Source organism: Theropithecus gelada, chromosome 2 (genome assembly GCF_003255815.1).
Source record: "Theropithecus gelada isolate Dixy chromosome 2, Tgel_1.0, whole genome shotgun sequence".
Lineage (NCBI taxonomy): Eukaryota > Metazoa > Chordata > Mammalia > Primates > Cercopithecidae > Theropithecus > Theropithecus gelada.
Window position 1 is genome coordinate 95,485,185 of NC_037669.1, and position 18,880 is coordinate 95,504,064.

The 18,880-nt window shown below is 40.7% G+C and overlaps 1 protein-coding gene across 2 annotated transcripts in view; it reads right to left on the reverse strand.

Moving 5' to 3' along the window:
• KIF15 (kinesin family member 15) overlaps positions 1 to 18,880 on the reverse strand; it is an 88,192-nt gene that overhangs the window by 9,534 nt on the left and 59,778 nt on the right. For both annotated transcript variants that reach the window (XM_025376816.1, XM_025376817.1), the window contains 8 exons: positions 14,881 to 15,031; positions 14,600 to 14,685; positions 13,541 to 13,610; positions 12,815 to 12,901; positions 11,441 to 11,545; positions 10,485 to 10,607; positions 2,385 to 2,531; positions 345 to 446 (listed from right to left, as the gene is read on the reverse strand). In XM_025376816.1, the coding sequence (XP_025232601.1) occupies positions 345 to 446; positions 2,385 to 2,531; positions 10,485 to 10,607; positions 11,441 to 11,545; positions 12,815 to 12,901; positions 13,541 to 13,610; positions 14,600 to 14,685; positions 14,881 to 15,031 (871 nt within the window). The remainder of the gene's footprint in view (positions 1 to 344; positions 447 to 2,384; positions 2,532 to 10,484; positions 10,608 to 11,440; positions 11,546 to 12,814; positions 12,902 to 13,540; positions 13,611 to 14,599; positions 14,686 to 14,880; positions 15,032 to 18,880) is intronic.

The following is an 18,880-nucleotide window of genomic DNA, read 5'->3' on the forward strand; positions in this document are numbered from 1 at the left end:
TGCCTGTAGTCCCAGCTACTTGGGAGGCTGAGGCAGGAGAATTGCTTGAACCTGGGAGACGGAGGTTGCAGCGAGCCGAGATCATGCCACTGCACTCCAGCCTGGGTGACAGAGCAAGACTCCATCTGCCAAAAAAAAAAAAATTCCAGCTATGTAGCTTATTATTCTAATTCTTTTCCAAGGAAATAAAAGACTGGTAGTTTCATCAAGTAAAAAGCAGACAGAGGGTATTAGTGAAAATCTTTTTCTTTAAAAAGACAAAGGTATGGTCTTTGTAATTTCCAGATTTTTATCATTTACAAAACTGTTTCTTCCTCCTGAAATATTCTTTTTCTGAAAAGTACCTGGGGATCCTCAGCAGCAGAATCCATCACATGTTCTAGTTGCCTCATTTTGAAGTTATATTCATTCTTTTTCTGTTCTACTTCCTCTTTCTTTTGGTTTAGCTGGGAAAATTGAACAGATACAAGGTTACAACTTAGAAAGAAATATAGAGTACATGTTCTAAATAGAAAAGACAAACTTCTCATCACCAATCATCAGGGAAATGCAAATGAAAACCACAATGAGATATCACTTCACACTTGATAGGGATGGCTATCATTAACAAGATGAAAGATAAGTGTTGGTGAGTTTGTGGAGAAAAGGGAATCCTTGTATACTGTTGGGAATGTAAATTAGCACAGCCATTGTGAAAAATAGTATGGAAGTTCCTCAACAAACTAAAAATAGAACTACTGTATGATCCGGCAGTCCCACCTCTGGATATATATCCAAAGGAATTAAAATCAGTCTGTTGAAGAGACAGCGGCACTCCCATGTTCTCTGAAACATTATTCATAATAGCCAAGCTATGGACTCAAGTTAACTGTCTACTGACAGGAGAATGGGTAAAGAAAATGTGCTACATACATACACAATGAAATACTACTTAGCCTTAAAAAGGAAGCAAATTCTGTCATTTGTGACAACATGGATGAACCTGAAAGACATTGTTCCAAGTAAAATAAGCCAGCACAGAAAGACAAATACCACATAATCTCATTTATATGTGGAATCAAAAAAAGTTGAACTCATTGAAATAGAGAGTACCAGAGTCTGGGGGAGGAAGTGAGGGGTGGAAGGAGACATTAATCATCAATGGGAGATGTTGGTCAAAGGGTATAGTTTCAGTTAGACAGGAGGAATACCTTTTGGAGATCTACTGCAGGGCATGGTGATTACAGTTATTAGGTTGGTGCAAAAGTAATTGTGGTTTCTTCCCATGGCATATGGAAATCTGCTGTATTTACATTATTTTTTCAGAACTTGATCAATAATTTGAAAAGCAGTAAGATATTAAAATAAACCTATGATATTTTTAAAGGTAATTGTGAAATCTAACTTGGTTGCTACTATAACCCAATCATCTCCTTTTCTTTTTTTTTTTTTTTTTTTGAGACGGAGTCTTGCTCTGTTGCCCAGGCTGGAGTGCAGTGATGCAATCTCGGCTCACTGCAAGCTCTGCCTCCCGGGTTCACACCATTCTCCTGCCTCAGCCTTCCCGAGTAGCTGGGACTACAGGCGCCCGCCACCACGCCCGGCTAATTTTTTGTATTTTTAGTAGAGACTGGGTTTCACCGTGTTAGCCAGGATGGTCTCGATCTCCTGACCTTGTGATCCACTGCCTCGGCCTCCCAAAGTGCTGGGATTACAGGCGTGAGCCACCGCGCCTGGCCCCATCTCCTTTTTTCTCACAAATTTATTTATACTTTTAAAAATGATCCAAGTTTCACAAGTAACAAAACGGTCATCTGAGAAAAATACAAAATAAAAAATGACAACCACCACCACCAAAAATATGATAAAAGTCAGGCATAACCTCACCAGAGTGGTTAGAACTGGCTGCCATGTGTCAAGGACCTAAGGTGGGTGGGAGGCAGCTGAGCAAGTCTCAGTCCAGGTGAGGACACTCCATTAGCCTCCCCTTTGTACATGGAGAAGTTGACCAATGCAGGAATGTCATGACAACCTCAACTGTGGATTCCTCCTGTCCTTCATCTTTTTTTTTTTTTTTTGAGACAGGGTCTCACTCTGTCACCCAGGCTGGAGTACAGTGGTGCAATCTCGGCTTACTGCAACCTCCACCTCCCAGGTTCAAGCAATTCTTGTGGCTCAGTCTCCCAAGTAGCTGAGATTACAGGCGAGCGCCACCATGCCCGGCTAACTTTTCTATTTTAAATAGGGACAGGGTTTCAAGTCACCATGTTGGCCAGACTGCTCTCAAACTCCTGACTTCAAGTGGTCCACCTGCCTTGGCCTCCCAAAGTGCTGGGATTACAGGAGTGAGCCACTGCGCTTGGCCTGCTGTGTCCCATCTAGAGTGACACCTGTGTGCATCTCACCTTGTGCTGAAGTTCCTGAATCAGGGCCTCCTTCTTGGTCAGTTCTTCCTGGGCAGACTGCAGCAGCACCGAGTGTTTTTTTGAGGCCTCTGTGAGCATGTTCAGCTGCTCAGTGGCATGAGCCAGGTCCTCACAGAGCATATCCCTCTGTTAGGAGGCAATCACCACAGTTTCTTAATTGTGGTACTCCAATAAGGATTCCCAAATCATTACTATGTGCAACTTTTAACAGACTAAGGAAGTTTTATGTGAAAACCTATTTCTTTTGCTTGCGTGCTAATCCATTCTTAGACAAAGTAATCCGTTAATATTTAGATGAACAGGTCTAGACATTAACATTATTACAGTAAACTTATATAGGTATCCCAATTGAGGTTTAACTGCACTCTAGGTTTGAGGTTTAATTGCACTCTCCCCTCACCCCCAGGATCTCAAAGCCAATCTCTCTCTCCTGGGAAGGATTCAAAGGTCTCTTGGTTACTTGTCTCACCAATTGACTCTAGTCCTTTAAATACTAGAAAGTAAATAGCTGTAAAGATGAGCCTCCATCAGCCAGTTGCGGAGGGGGTGGGCAGTTTGCACCAGATTGTGATTCATTGTCATAGACCATCAAAGTTTCAGGAAGTAGCTTTGTGGAAAGTGGCACAGAAAATTATAAGTCCTATAGGTTGCATACATAATTTCTATGTACACAGTATATGTAATTCCTCCCAAATTAGAGCAGATACTGCTTATCCTTCTTTTCCTTTCCAAATGTACATGTATGTATGCAGGTGTGTGTGTGTGTATATATATACACACATATAAATGTATGTGTACATATACATGGATATACACACATAGATATACATACATATAAACACACAGTTTTAAAAAACTTGACACATCAGAAACATTTTTGCATGTACTCACTCTTTTCATTGTGTGGACTCCATTTCATCTTATGGATGTACCACAACTTAATCCATCACTAAATATTTTGGTTGATATGAATTTTTCACTATTCTGTGTACTTTATTCTTATATCTAGATTATTTCTTTAGGCTGAATTTTTAAAAGTACAAACTCAAAGGATATGTAAAAAGTATAAGGCTATGTATTACCAGACTACCTCCCCAAAGGCTGAACATAAACTCCTCCAGAAATTTGAGTAATCATCCTTGTCTGCACATCTTCCTTGGGTCTTAAACTTTACCAGTTATAAGATTAGAAAATAGCTCTTATTTTAATTTGTGAAACTGGCCCAGCTCTCCCCTAGGACTGATGTTTATGGTTTCTTTTGAATAAACATAGAAATTGGCCCTCCCAGTCTTAAAACTTAAGAAAGTTACATTTGTCTTATCTGAGTTCCTTTCTCAGGGAACAAACCATCAGGCATCCCAGACAAGATCAAGGAACTGAAACTTACCAGATTATGGCAACTGGACAACTGAGATGCCAGGCCCCTCACCTGTCACGGCTGCCTAACTGACAACCTGTTTCCTGTTAACGAACTCCTCTTCCTTACCCCTCCCTAATTCCTGTTTTCCCACACATGGTTACCTTTCTTGCTATATAAACTCCCAATTTTAGTCAGTCAGGGAGAAGGATTTGAGACTGATCTCCTGTCTTGGCTATGGCACCCATTTAAAGTCTTCTTCACTGGCAATACTCCTTGACTCAGTGATTGGCTTTCTGTGTGGTAAGCAACCAGACCTAGGCTGAACCCCTAGTGTTTCAGGAACATTTGCATGTCTCTGATTCCAAAGAGGTTTTGTGCCACTATATTCCCTCTTTGGGGAGCTACTTATGTCCATTTTCCACCAGCCGTGTTTCTATAATTCTCATGAAGGATAAATTGCAGTGGTAAAATACTTTGTCATCAGTTGCAAATATTTTCCCCCTGTCTGTTGTTAGAATTTTTGTTTTTAATATTGTATAATCTTCCCTTATGGGTTCTAACCTTTATATCAAGATATTTTCAAAGAGTCACATAATCTCAAGATTTTTTTATGTATTTGTGTTTTTCTTCTCCTGAAAAAAAAAATATTTATTGTTTTAGACAGAGTCTTGCTCTGTTGCCCAGATGTAGTGCAGCAGCGTGATCTCATCTAACTGTAACCTCCACCTCCCAGGTTCAAGTGATTTTCAGGCCTCAGCCTCCTGGGTAGTTGGGATTACAGGTGTACACCACCACACCTGGCTAATTTTTCTAATTTTTTGTATTTTTAGTAGAGATGGGGTTTCATCATGCTGGGCAGGCTGGTCTTGAGCTCCTGGCCTCAAGTGATCCACCTGCCTTGGCCTCCCAAAGTACTGGGATTACAGGTGTGAGTCACTGTGCCCATCCCTCCTTTTGTTTTTTCAGAGATGGGAGCTCTTGCAACATTACCCAGGCTGGACTTGAACTACTGGACTCAAGCAATCCTCCCACGTCAGCCTCCTGAGTAGCTGGGACTACAGGCGTGTGTTACCATGCTTGGCTTGTATTTTTATTTTCTAGTACTTCTATGATGTCATCATTTGTACAGAACTCTAATCCATGTAAGAATTGTTTTGGCTTTCGTATCTTTACAAACTGGTCAGACAATTTTCCCAACACATATATTGACTAAACCCACTCTTTCTTCACTGTTGAGAAATACTTCCTTTACCATTACACTAAATTCCTTCATATTCACTGCTGTCTATTTGTGGATGTTCAAAGTTTTGCAATGATCTCTCTATCATTAGTCCAACACTGGATATGGTTACCATTTATTAGCTTCCAAATCTCTCTGCATTATTGTTTTTCTAAGTTTTGTTGGTAAATCTTGTGTATTTTTTTCAAAGGAACTTTAAAATCATCAGTTTTTTATATTGGGATTTGAGGCCAGGCATGGTGGCTCACACCTGTAATCCTAGCACTTTGGGAGGCTGAGACAGGGGAGGATCACTTGGGTTTCGGAGTTTGAAATCAGTGTGGGCATCATAGTGAAACTTCGTCTCTACAAAAAAATACCAAAAATTATCCAAGCATGGTGGTGCACATGTAGTCCTAGCTACTTGGGAGGCTGAGGTGGCAGGATCACTCAAGCCCAGGAGTTCAAGGCTGCAGTGAGTCATGATCACATCACTAATAAATTGAAATTTGAAGTGGAATTACAAGATAAATAAATTGGAATTTGAAGTGGAATTACATAAATTTCTGTTTTTAAAACAATAGGGTCTTCCTGTCCAAGTCTCCCTTTAGATCCTTTTATTGAAGTCTCTTTTCATGTTGCTGGGAAACTTTTATGTTCTTAACAATTGTCAAATATTCTCCCTAAGATTTTGATATGCTATATTATTTCTTTTTTTGAGACAGAGTCTCGCTTTGTCGCCCAGGCTGGAGTGCAGTGGTGCGATCTCGGCTCACTGCAAGCTCTGCCGCCCGGGTTCACGCCATTCTCCTGCCTCAGCCTCCCGAGTAGCTAGGACTACAGGTGCCCACCACCACGCCCGGCTAATGTTTTGTGTTTTTAGTAGAGATGGGGTTTCACTGTGGTCTCGATCTCCTGACCTCGTGATCTGCCCGCCTCGGCCTCCCAAAGTGCTGGGATTACAGGCGTGAGCCACCGCACCCGACCTATATTGTTTCTGTGAAAGAGAATTTTTAAAAGCTCCTGTTATGTTTTTAAACTGGTTATTTAATATAATATATAGTATTATAACATATTATATATTATAATAATCTACAATAAAGCTATTTATTATTATTATTTTTTGAGACAGAGTATCGCTCTGTCACCCTAGCTGGAGTGCAGTGGTGCGATCTCGGCTCACTGCAACCTCTGCCTCCTGGATTCAAGCGATTCTCCTACCTCAGCTTCCTGAGTAGCTGGGACTACAGGCACATGCCACCACGCCCAGCTAATTTTTTTTTTTTTTGTATTTTTAGTAGAGACGGGGTTTCACCGTGTTAACCAGGATGGTCTCGATCTCCTGAACTTGTGATCCACCTGCCTCGGCCTCCCAAAGTGCTGAGATTACAGGCGTGAGCCACGGTGCCCAGGCCCCAATAAAGCTATTCTTTCTTTAATATTCAATTTGTTTTAACATCCCTTAGGGAAATTTTATGTCCTTAACAGTTGTTACAAATTCTCTCCTAAGGTTTTAATACTTTTGGTTGTTTTTGTGAATGGAATTTTTTAGTTCCACTATATTGTTAAATGGTTATTAATGGCATAGAGTAAATATTATTTTGAAGACTAATTTATAACTGATTACTAAACTCAATATTCTAATAGATATTCAGACAGTATTTTGGAGTTTCCATGTAGACACTCATGACTATCTGCAAATAACAGTCACTGTCTCTCAGTTTTTATAATATTTGTATCCCACTTAGTATTTCCATTTTACTGCATTAGCTAAATACTCATATTGTTGAAAAACAGTGATATATGAACAATTTGAATATATTGAACAATTCACAAAACATAGCCATAAAACTAAATTTTAGCTAATAAAGACTGAAGTACAAAGGGAATGTGAATTAGCTGTGTATAGGGTCAATTCCACTTGAATCTAAAATGTATGAATCTAAAATGTGATATTTAAATCTAAATATAATATTCATAGTCACATTTTATTTTTAAGAAGAAAAAAGAGAGAAAGCGAGGAAGGAAGGAAAAGCTTTTAGGTAAACAGGTATGAGTTTTCATTATTTATCTACTCCCACTCAAATAGCTAGATTTCCCTTTTTACTTTGTCAATAGTCAGTACAAAACTGAATTTTTAGCCCATCATCTGATACTTTGTAGGGGACTCTAGGTTGTGGCTTCTATGTACTAACTTTTCAATTGGCTTGCTAAAACTATTTCCAGCTAACACATACTGAGCAGTTACAAGGAGCCAGACACAGTTCTAAGCACTTTCCATGTATTACCTCAGTCCATCTTTACAACACCTTATGCCAGGGGCCCCCAGCCCCCAGGCCAAAGACTGGTACCAGTCTGTGGCTTGTTAGGAACCAGGCTGCACAGTAGGAGGAAAGCAAGCACAGCTTCATCTGTATTTACAGCTGTTCCCCATTGCTCGCATTATTGCCTGAGCTCCACCTCCTGTCAAATCAGCGGCAGCATCAGATTCTCACAGAAGCATTAACTCTATTGCAAACTGCGTGCCAGGGATCTTGGTTGGGCACTCCTTTTGAGAATCTAATGCCTGCTGATCTGTCACTATTTCCCATCACCCCTGGATAGGACCGTCTAGTTGCAGGAAAACAAGCTCAGGGCTCCCACTGATTCTACATTACAGTGAGTTGTATAATTATTTTATTATATATTACAATGTAAAAATAATAATAGAAATAAAGTACACAGTAAATGTAATGTGCTTGAATCATCCAGAAACCAGCCCCCCTCACCCTCCTGGTCTAAGGAAAAATTGTCTTCCACTAAACTGGTCCCTGGTGCCAAAAAGGCTGAGGACCACTGCCTAACGCAGTAGGAAGTACTGTTATCTCTACAAATATGGCAAATGAAGTACAGGGAGAAATTTAACTTCCCCAAGGTCACACAGTTAGAATTCTAACTCCATAGCCTGTGCTCTTAATAACTTGTTACTGTTCTACCCTTACTTTCCTTTTATTCTAATTTTAGTTGTCTACTTTAATCTATTTTTTTTTTTTTTTTTTTTTTTTTGAGATGGAGTCTCGATCTGTTGCCCAGGCTAGAATGCAGTGGCATGATCGCAGCTCACTGCAACCTCTGCCTCCTGAGTTCAAACCATTTTCCTGCCTCGGCCTCCTGAATAGCTGTGATTACATGCACGTACCACCACACCCAGCCAATTTTGGTATTTTTGGTAGGAATGGGGTTTCACCATGTTGGCCAGGCTGGTCTGGCACTCCTGACCTCAAGTGATCCACCTGCCTCGGTCTCCCAAAATGCTGGGATTACAGGTGTGAGCCACCGCACCCGGCCTATTTTAATCTTATATCTTATGTACGTTAGCAGCTTCAAATCCTTTCTGCGATGTAGCAAGATATAAATACAAATTACTGGGAATAGCCATCTTGGATATCTATCCCCACAGGTCCTTAAAATTCAAAACTGGTATGTATAAATGAATCTCATTAACTTTCCGTAGGCCTCTATTCTTTCCATCTGAAATGTGCACAGAACCATTCAGTCCTAGGCTAGAAAGCTTGGTGCCCACTCTGACTGCTTCTTCCCTTCATGATACATATCCGACTGGACACCAACAACTGTTACCCGTAGCTCTGAAACACTTCCCAACTCTATCTCACCCCCTATCCCCACTAGCATTTCTTGGCTCAGACCTCATGACCTTCTGCCTGGGTTCAATGTCTATGCAGTTTTGGTTTCCTAAAAGATACAGCTGATGTTCCTCAAGACACTTCACTACACAGGCTCAGTCTGCCTCCACTTCACTGCCAGGACCTCGTGTTGGCCACCCTGACTGCTTGCTGTGCTTGGGACACTCCACACACGTTCACACTACCAAGCTTCCCTCTCTGGCAAAGTTTTGTATAAATACTCTCTCTTCTGAGTAGGTCTTTAGAATTTCCCCTGGCAGAATTACTCCCCTCCCTCCCTTTTCTGTGCCCCCAGGTTATTACATCATATTACACATATCTCTTAAGTTAGAATGCAGCTTTGATGTAAGTAACAGTGTTTTTCAATCATCTTTCCATTCCCAAATGCCAGGTCGCGTACAGGTTGTATAGTAGGTAGATTCAATATTTATTGAATTTGTTTCATGGGTAGCATAGGTTAGCCAAAACCCCTTTATTTCTAAAGCAAATACAGAACAGTTTATACAATAGGTTATCATCTGTGTGGAAAAAAAGTAAGGCTAAAAGTATATAGGATTGCTTAAAATATCTCTTGAAAGTTAAGAAACTGATAACATGGGGGTAGCTGAGAAATAGGAAGGGCTGGGAGAAAATCCATATTGCTCCTAGCTTATATACAAATTTTTAAAAAGATAAGTTTACATCATCAACAACAAAAAAACTTCCTTTAGCTGTAAGTTACAAATTAACCTGTACTGCTTAATTTTTAAAAAGATAAATTTACATCAACAAAAACAAAAGTAAAACTTAACCTTAGCTAAAATGCAAAAGACAACCCTGAGATCAGCCTATTTAAACAGCCCTTTTCTGCCGTCTGCTACTACCACTGCATCCAATTAAATGTGGTTTCCACTCTGTTCCCCTCACAGGGGTCAGTTATAGGAAGTTAACTATAGGAAGTGGTGTCAGCAAAAATGACGGAAAATAGATCAGCGAGATAAAATATAATAATTTTGATGAACTTATTATACATGACTACTTTATCATTATACATTATACAATAATACATTAGTAGTATATAAATACTATCTCCCCAGAGGAGACAGTATATGTATAAGATTGCCAGAGCGGGAAGCTTGGCAGCGTGAACGTGTGTGGAGTGTCTCAGGTACAGCAAGCAGTCAGGGTGGCAGCATGAGGTGCAGGCAGTGAGGTAGAGGTAGAGTGAGCCTGTGTAGTGAAGTGCCTTGAGGAACATCAGCTGTATAAGGATTATTTCTTTTAAAATCCTGTATTTATTCATTAATAACTTCCACACACAAATACACATTGTCAGGCCTCTGAGCCCAAGCCAAGCCACCGCAAGTATACGCCCAGATGTGACTTGCACGTATAGAATCAGATGGCCTGAAGTAACTGAAGAATCACAAAAGAAGTGAAAATGCCCTCACCTGCCTTAACTGATGACATTCCACCACAAAAGAAGTGAAAATGGCTGGTCCTTGCCTTAAGTGATGACATTACCTTGTGAAATTCCTTTTCCTGGCTCATCCTGGCTCAAAAAGCTCCCCCACTGAGCACCTTGTGACCCCCACTCCTGCCCGCGAGAGAATAAATCCCCTTTGACTGTAATTTTCCTTTACCTACCCAAATCCTATAAAACGGCCCCACCCTTATCTCCTTTGACTCTCTTTTCGGACTCAGCCCGCCTGCACCCAGGTGATGAAAAAGCTGTATTGCTCACACAAAGCCTGTTTGGTGGTCTCTTCACACGGAAGCGCATGACACACATATTGACAAGTAATAAGGCAAACAAGCTGTGATGCGTTAATACCTACCTCTATGTCCTCAGAAAGTATTCTCAGCCTAAGAGTTTCTTTCAGATCCAGAATATCCACTTCCTGCTTCTTGATCAACACTCTGCTCTCTTCTCTGTCAACCAAAGCAGAGTTGTATTTGCACTGTAGAAAAGAAAGTCATGCTATAAGAGCTGTTTTATTACCTGTTTGTTTCTAGATTAAAATAACAAGAATGAGTCTGGGTTCCAAGGTGATGACAAGATTAACACAAGGTAATTCAATAAATACTTGCTGACTGAAGGAATAGAAGAATAAGTGCATCAATAGTGAAGAGAAATGGAAAAGTCCTCTAAGTATCAGTGAAAAAAACATCGGGTTTGTCATCTACTGCCTTCAGAAATAAACATGGCGTGCAGCAAGCTCCCTGTAGAGCAGAGGAGTGAGGAGGAGTGACAAAAGACGTCGCCTTGACCCAGAGGAGAAAAGCATCAACACTGAACTCAGATACATGCTGACAAAATAAGTAATTAACTTTAGGAAATGATATTATATCCAATATTGGGGAAACAAACTCACTTTCTAAATTATTAATGTCTCTGAACTTAACTACAATGTGCTACTGTGTTACTTTTTCCTCAAAGTCACTAAAGAACACCACACTTGCCTTAACTGTCATGGCCAGCAACCAGCCTGTTTCTTATCCAGTTTATACTGGCAATTCCCAAACAGTGCACAGAGAACACTGTCCCAGATCAGTGAAACCTGAGAAACACTGCAGCCTACATTGTCTCCCGGAGATACATACTACACACTTCCGTAATAATGACTCTGCGAATCCTACAAACACACAAACCTGTTGAGCTTTATTTAACTAGAATTTCCAAACTTATTTGACCACAGAATCTTTTTTTCTGGTGGAGCATCTGTTAATCTCTTGAAAAGTCTGTGATGTGTCTCATGCTCAAATTTAACATCTTGTTGGTGACCGAACTTACATTTATGTCCTTCAGTTCTTCTTTCAGGGTGTCTATAGTTTCTGTTTTCTCACAGACTGATGTTCTTAGCTCCTGGATCTGGTTCATGAGGTCAGCTACAACTTTCTGATGAGGACAGAAATAATATCTTCATACCCAATGATATTAAGGAGAAGAAAAGTTTTAATTGGTAAATCACTTACCTTTCCTAATGGCAATGTAAGTCAATTTTATTTTAGTAAAAGATCATATGTCACATTAGTATCAATTTATATATATGCATATATATATATACACACACACACACACACACACACATATATATATATATATATTTTTTTCTTTTGAGACGGAGTCTCGCTGTGTCAGCCAGGCTAGAATGCAGTGGCGCGATCTTGGCTCACTGCAAGCTCCGCCTCCCAGGTTCACACCATTCTCCTGCCTCAGCCTCCCAACTAGCTGGGATTACAGGCGCCTGCCACCACACCCAGCTAATTTTTTGTATTTTTAGTAGAGACGGGGTTTCACCATGTTAGCCAGCATGGTCTCGATCTTCTGACCTCATGATCCGCCCACCTCAGCCTCCCAAAGTGCTGGGATTACAGGCATGAGCCACTGCGCCTGGCATCAATTTATATTTTAATGGCTTTATAATTTTTTTTTTTTGAGACAGAGTTTCGCTCTTGTTGCCCAGGCTGGAGCGCAATGGTGCGATCTTGGCTCACTGCAACTTCCGTCTCCCAGGTTCAAGCAATTCTCCTGCCTCAGCCTCCCGAGTAGCTAAGATTATAGGCATGTGCCACCACACCTGGATAATTTTGTATTTTTAGTAGAGACGGGGTCAGGCTGGTCTCGAACTCCTGACCTCAAGTGATCCTCCTGCCTTGGCCTCCCAAAGTGCTGGAATTACAGGCGTGAGCCACTGTGCCCAGTCTATAATATTTCATTTAATCATTTGTTTTGGTGTTATGAATGTATGTGAGCTAGACATAGAAGAATTTTATACCTAATTTTAAACTTGGACATATATACTATTTTTATTATTCTAGTTAAAATCAACACCAGGGATTTGAAAATTTGTATCATGGGACTTACAGTCAACAAGAAAGGGTCACACTAATATCAGCATCCTAGTAAAAAGGGTAGGATGCGTTTTAGAAACATTGCCATCCAAAATGACAGTAGTTTGTACTTGAAGTTACATGGAAAATTAACTTAAGTGGAAGACCTCATTCTCTAGCAACCTTGGAAGATGAGCAAGGCCTAACTGCATACAGAAATATTCATACTATCTATTGGTTACCCTGGAGGTGCAAGAAGAGGTAGGAGAACAAAATGTTAAACTAGCATTTATAAGAAAATGCACAGAAAGATGTAGCTTCAAACTCTACCAACCTTATCAGAATCTCTAGACTTTTCCAGGGAACTGATCACTTTTTCAGTAGCAAGCAAGTTGTCTTCTAGTTTCTGTACTTTTGCCATCTATGGTGAAAAAGAAATATTTTTAGAATAATTAAATCACAAAGTTAACCATATACACAGATAAACAAGTTGAAAGCAGCTTCTCACATTATAGAGTCTACACTAGGAGTAATACTTGAAAATGATAAATCGGGTTGAAAGGCAGTGATTTTGTGCTGTCTACCAGGAGACTACCAACAAATTATTATTGTAACCCTCTGGGAGTTAGAAAAACAAGAGTTGAAAAACAATAGGCTGGGCACGGTGGCTCATGCCTGTAATCCCAGAACTTTGGGAGGCGAAGGTGGGTGGATCACTTGAGCTCAGGAGTTCGACCCTGGGCAACATAGTGGTGCATGCCCATAGTCCCAGCTACTCGAGAGGCTGAGGTGGGAAAATCACCTGAGCTTGGGAAGTCAAGGCTACAGTCAGCCATCACTGTGCCACAGAACTGCAGCCTGGGTGATAAGAGTGAGACACTGTCTTAAAAAAAGAAGAAAAAAAATAATAGTAGTAATAGAACCAGCCCCAAATTCCATCTCTTTCTTACTAATTTCCAACATCTGCAAGCTGAAATCATTTTTATAATAAGCCTCTTTAGGGATCAGGAATAAAAGTTATAAACTGCAAATTCTAGAGTTAGAGTAATAGGAAATTTACCTGCTGCTCACACTTGGCCATCTCTTTCTGTTTCTCCTGACGTACAGCCTCAAGAACTTTTAAGATTTCTCTGGAAGAGAAGAATTATCTTTTACCCCTGACTTCATTCAATGAAAACAGGAACTGAATCTGTTAGTACAGAAGAGATTAAGTGCAAATGAACTTTGTTAGGCACACACTTGGTGTCAGGCATTACCTTCCAGTGGGGATCAGAAATTTGAACCCATTTCTTCAACAATTATTCAATGAGAACCCATTTTTGTGCCACGACTGGTTTTCCTCAGTGTTTAGTACTCCTAAATATAACATATATCATAGAGCATTTGTTTATTACCTGTCTCCCTGTGCTAGAAGTTAAAATCCATGAGGACAGGGATGTTTTGTTCACTGTTTCACCTCTAAATGTTCTGGCATTCGCCAGATCAGTGCCTGGCTTGTTGGATATCAGTAAATGTTTGAATAAATGAGTAAATGTCAATTGCTTGTCTCTCAACTGGATGTATGCTCTACGTTCACCACTGTATACCAGGGCCTAGAAGAAAATCGACCTCATAGGAAGAGCTCCATAAGTACCTACTGAATAAACAAATTCTTCTCATTAGAGTGACTCTGAGCCTAGTGATTGAGGAGATTCACTGAGATTACCAAGGAGAGGAACTTATAAAGAGGGAAGAAATATGGCAGCATTCCTGTTAGGGGACATTCCTGGTAGAAAAAGATTTGTAGACACAGAAATAAAAATCTGTCTCCTCCTTCCAATAATAAAAGGAATAGTTAGAAGTAATCTTATTATATATTTGCTGTGATTTATTTACAGAAGGTCCTGAGTTCTGATTACCACCAATTCCTATTCATTTAAAAGTACTATAGCTAGTTGTTAAATGTTTTGAAAAATTAAGTTTCTCCACATAGCCATTTATACAAAAGAACCTGCTGTTCCTTTTGGAATGCTTTAAAAAAATAACTCTTTACAGGGTATTGGCAATAAAAAAAAAAAACAAGATTAAGAATGTGGTATTAATATTCTAGTATGCTAGTAGAAAAGATAAAAGCACTCACTTAGAACTGTTTTCTTTATCTTCTTCAAACTGTAATGATAATTTGTTATTGCGTTCTTTTTCTGCCTCAAGAAGCTCCATCAAATTCTAAAAGACAACATTAGATTTTAAGTAACTGTTACTAGTAATGCGCAGTCAACAAACATGTCAAGTACCTTCTATGTGGCAGGCACTGTGGGCAAGTATAGCAAGGAAGGAGGGAAGGACAGTCCTTATCCTACACTCAAAAGGACAGTCACAGATGCAGGACAAATTCACCAACCAATTCCCTTCTTAACGTACGTTCAGATCAGATTTCAGAGTTTCATTTTCTTTTTTGCAGTTTTGGAGGTTTCTTGAAAGTTGGTCAATTTCAAATTTCATTACTTCCTGTAAGTTGTCATAGGAATCCTGTAGGCAGGCTTTGCTCTCAAGCAGCTTTTCATTTTCTAACCTTTATAAGGAAAATATTTTAAAAATGGTAAATAAACATTTAATGTATTTCTATTAATCAGATCATCTGCACTTCAATTTATCCCATCTACAGCCCATTCCCAACTCACATAAGCCTCAAGTGATATGAGGCTCCTTATGGACCTGTGTGAAATGTCCATGATGCACAAACATGTGAGATACACTGGACCACAGAGTAGTTTGGTAGGAACAGAAAAGACAAGTAGAAGCATTAGCTTGCAGGCATCACTTCCTGATTCTCTCCCCATGGCTTCAACCACACATGCTTAATTGATTAGCAATTTATAGTGATTAGACTCATTTAGGGGTTTCCAGACCTAACCCTCACGTAAGCCAGGCACTGGCTGTTAATTTCCAAGTTTTATTGATAGCTCAACTCCAACTATTCATACATCCTCTCAGCTCTAGGAACATCAAGATGACAATGTGACTTTGATTTGAGCAAGAGAGAAAATGTCTTTGGCAGATAATTACTGCTTTTTTTTGGTTTTCATCCTCTTATTTCCCTCCTGAATAAGCTGTAGCACCTCCAAGAATCCAGAACTCAGCCAAGAACTACCACACAATCAATCTGACCTCTGGATCATTCAAAACAGATGTCCAAGCTTATGTACAGAAGGTTATATTATAATGGAATATCTGGAATATTATATATTATATATGGAATATCTGCTATACTAACTCAAAGCAGAGCAGAAGCAGCAAATCATAAAGTGGTATAGATCAGTTGCTAAAGATAGACATATGGGCAACAGATGGTAGGGAAGGGGAACACATTTACGCATTTATGGCACAAACTATACAGATATAGATATATAAAGTAGACAAAATAATTCAAGAAACACATAGCAGTGTCGTGCTGTTTCATTCAGAGGCCTTAACAACCATTGAAGGCCACAGTGGAATACAAGCAGCCCAGTAAATGATGTTCTTAAACTGGAGACACTGAGAAGGTTAAATTGTGTTCAGTGTATTTAAAAAGCTAGGAAGAGGCTGGGCACAGTGGCTCATGCCTCTAATCCCAGCACTTTGGGAAGCTGAGGTGGGTGGATCGCTTGAGCTCAGGGGTTTGAAAACAGCCTGGGCAACATGGCGAAACTCTGTCTCTACAAAAAATACAAAAAGTAGCTGGGTGCACTGGCATGTGCCTGTAGTCCCAGCTATGTGGGGAGCTGAGGCGGGAGGAAAGCTTGAGCCCGGGATATTGAGGCTGCAGTAAGCCATGTTTATGCCACTGCACTCCTGCCTGGGTGACAAAGTGAGACACTGTCTCAAAAACAAACAAACAAACCTAGGACATATTTAATGATGAAAACAGAATTTAAGTACATACCAAAATATAGTGGATTCTTAACATTTTTTGATGTAGTTCAACTCTGACATATAAACATTAGGAAATTAAGATCCCATGAGATTAGTGACTTCAAAAAATATTACACAAAATAGTTTGAGGTGAGGCCAAGATCATTAGATCCAGTGATTCAGAAGTTAAAACAAATGCTAAGTGTAAGAGAAGGCAACAGTGCACCTGTGATAATTCATCGATAAATTACCTATTTTGTTTAACTAATTTGAGTTGGGTTACACCACTTGCACTTCAAGTACATTACCGGCCAATCAGAGAGCTAGATAAGTGGACTTCGTGCTGGGGAAATGGGACAGGGTGGTGGAGGCTGTACTGACCCAGACAGCACATTCCGTCTCTAAATAGAAAGGAGTGAGTTTTGCAGCAACTGATGGCTGCCATGCAGGGATGCGGGCCTAGTGGTAACAAATTGTATGATTTCGCTCAGAATGCTGAAATATAGATTTTTATAAGAAAACACTCAATTTTTAAAATGCTATGTTCATTTATTTTTCTTTAGCCACTGGGCAGGCCTAAGAAAAATGTATGTGAATTAGGCAAGATGGCCAAATAGGAACAGCTGTAGTCTGCAGCGCCCAGTGGGATCGACACAGAAGACAGGTGGTTTCTGCATTTCCAACTGAGGTATCTGGTTCATCTCACTGGGACTGGTTGGACAGTGGGTGCAGATCATGGAGGGCGAGCCAAAGCAGAGCAGGTGTCGCCTCACCCAGGAAGCGCAAGGGGTTGGGGAATTTCCCTTTCCTAGACAAGGGAAGCTGTGACAGACTGTACCTGGAAAAATGGGACACTCTCTCCCTAATACTGCGCTTTTCCAATGGTCTTATCAAATGGCACACCAGGAGATTATATCCCGCACCTAGCTTGGTGGGTCCAACGCCCATGGAGCCTCGCTCACTGCTAGCACAGCAGTCTGAGATTGACCTGCGAGGCAGGAGCCAGGCAGGGAGAGGGCCATCAGCCATTGCTGAGGCTTGAGTAGGTAAACAAAGCGGCCTGGAAGCTGGAACTGGGTGGAGCCCACCACAGCTCAGCAAGGCTAGCTGCCTCTATAGGTTCCACCTCTGGGGGCAGGGCACAGTTGAGCAAAAGGCAGCAGAAACTTCTGCAGACTTAAACGTCCCTGTCTGACAGCTCTGAAGAGAGCAGTGGTTCTCCCAACATGGTGTTTGAGCCCTGAGAACAGACAGACTGCCTCCTCAAGTGGGTCCCTGACCCCTGTGTGGCCTAACTGGGAGACACCTCCCAGTAGGGGCCGACTGACACCTCATACAGGTGGGTGCCCCTCTGGGATGAAGCTTCCAGAATAAGGATCAGGCAGCAATATTTGCTGTTCTGCAGCCTCCGCTGGTGATACCCAGGCAAACAGGGTCTGGAGTGGACCTCCAGCAAACGCCAACAGACCTGCAGCTGAGGGACCTGACAAACAGAAAGGAACAGCACCAACATCAACAAAAAGGGCATCCACACGAAACACTCATCTGCAGGTCACCAACATCAAAGATTAAAGGTAGATAAAACCACAAAGATGGGGAGAAACCACAGCAGAAAAGCTGAAAATTCTAAAAACCAGAGTGCCTCTTCTCCAAAGGATTGCAGCTCCTCACCAGCAACATAACAAAGCTGGACAGAGAATGACTTTGACAAGTTGACAGAAGTAGGCTTCAGAAGGTCAGTAATAACAAACTTCTCCGAGCTAAAGGAGCATGTTTGAACCCATTGCAAGGAAGCTAAAAACCTTGAAAAAAGATTAGACAAATGGCTAACTAGAATAAACAGTGCAGAGAAGACCTTAAATGAACGGATGGAGCTGAAAACCATGGCACGAGAACTTCGTGACACATGCACAAGCTTCAGTAGTGGATTCGATCAAGTGGAAGAAAGGGTATCAGTGATTGAAGATCAAATTAATGAAATAAAGTGAGAAGAGAAGTTTAGAGAAAACAGAGTAAAAAGAAATGAACAAAGCCTCCAAGAAACATGGGACTATATGAAAAGACCAAATCTACGTTTGATTGGTGTACCTGAAAGTGACAGGGAGAATGGAACCAAGTTGGAAAACACTTTTCAGGATATTATCCAGGAGAACTTCCCCAACCTTGCAAGGCAGGCCAACATTCAAATTCAGGAAATACAGAGAACACCACAAAGATACTCCTCAAGAAGAGCAACCTCAAGACACATAATTGTCAGATTCACCAAGGTTGAAGTAAAGGAAAAAAATGTTAAGAGCAGCCAGAGAGAAAGGTCGGGTTACCCACAAAGGGAAGCCCGTCAGACTAACAGCGGATCTCTTGGCAAAAACTCTACAAGCCAGAAGAGTGTGGGGGGCAATATTCAACATTCTTAAAGAAAAGAATTTTCATATCCAGCCAAACTAAGCTTCATAAGTGAAGGTGAAATAAAATCCTTTACAGACAAGCAAATGCTGAGAGATTTTGTCACCACCAGGCCTGCCTTACA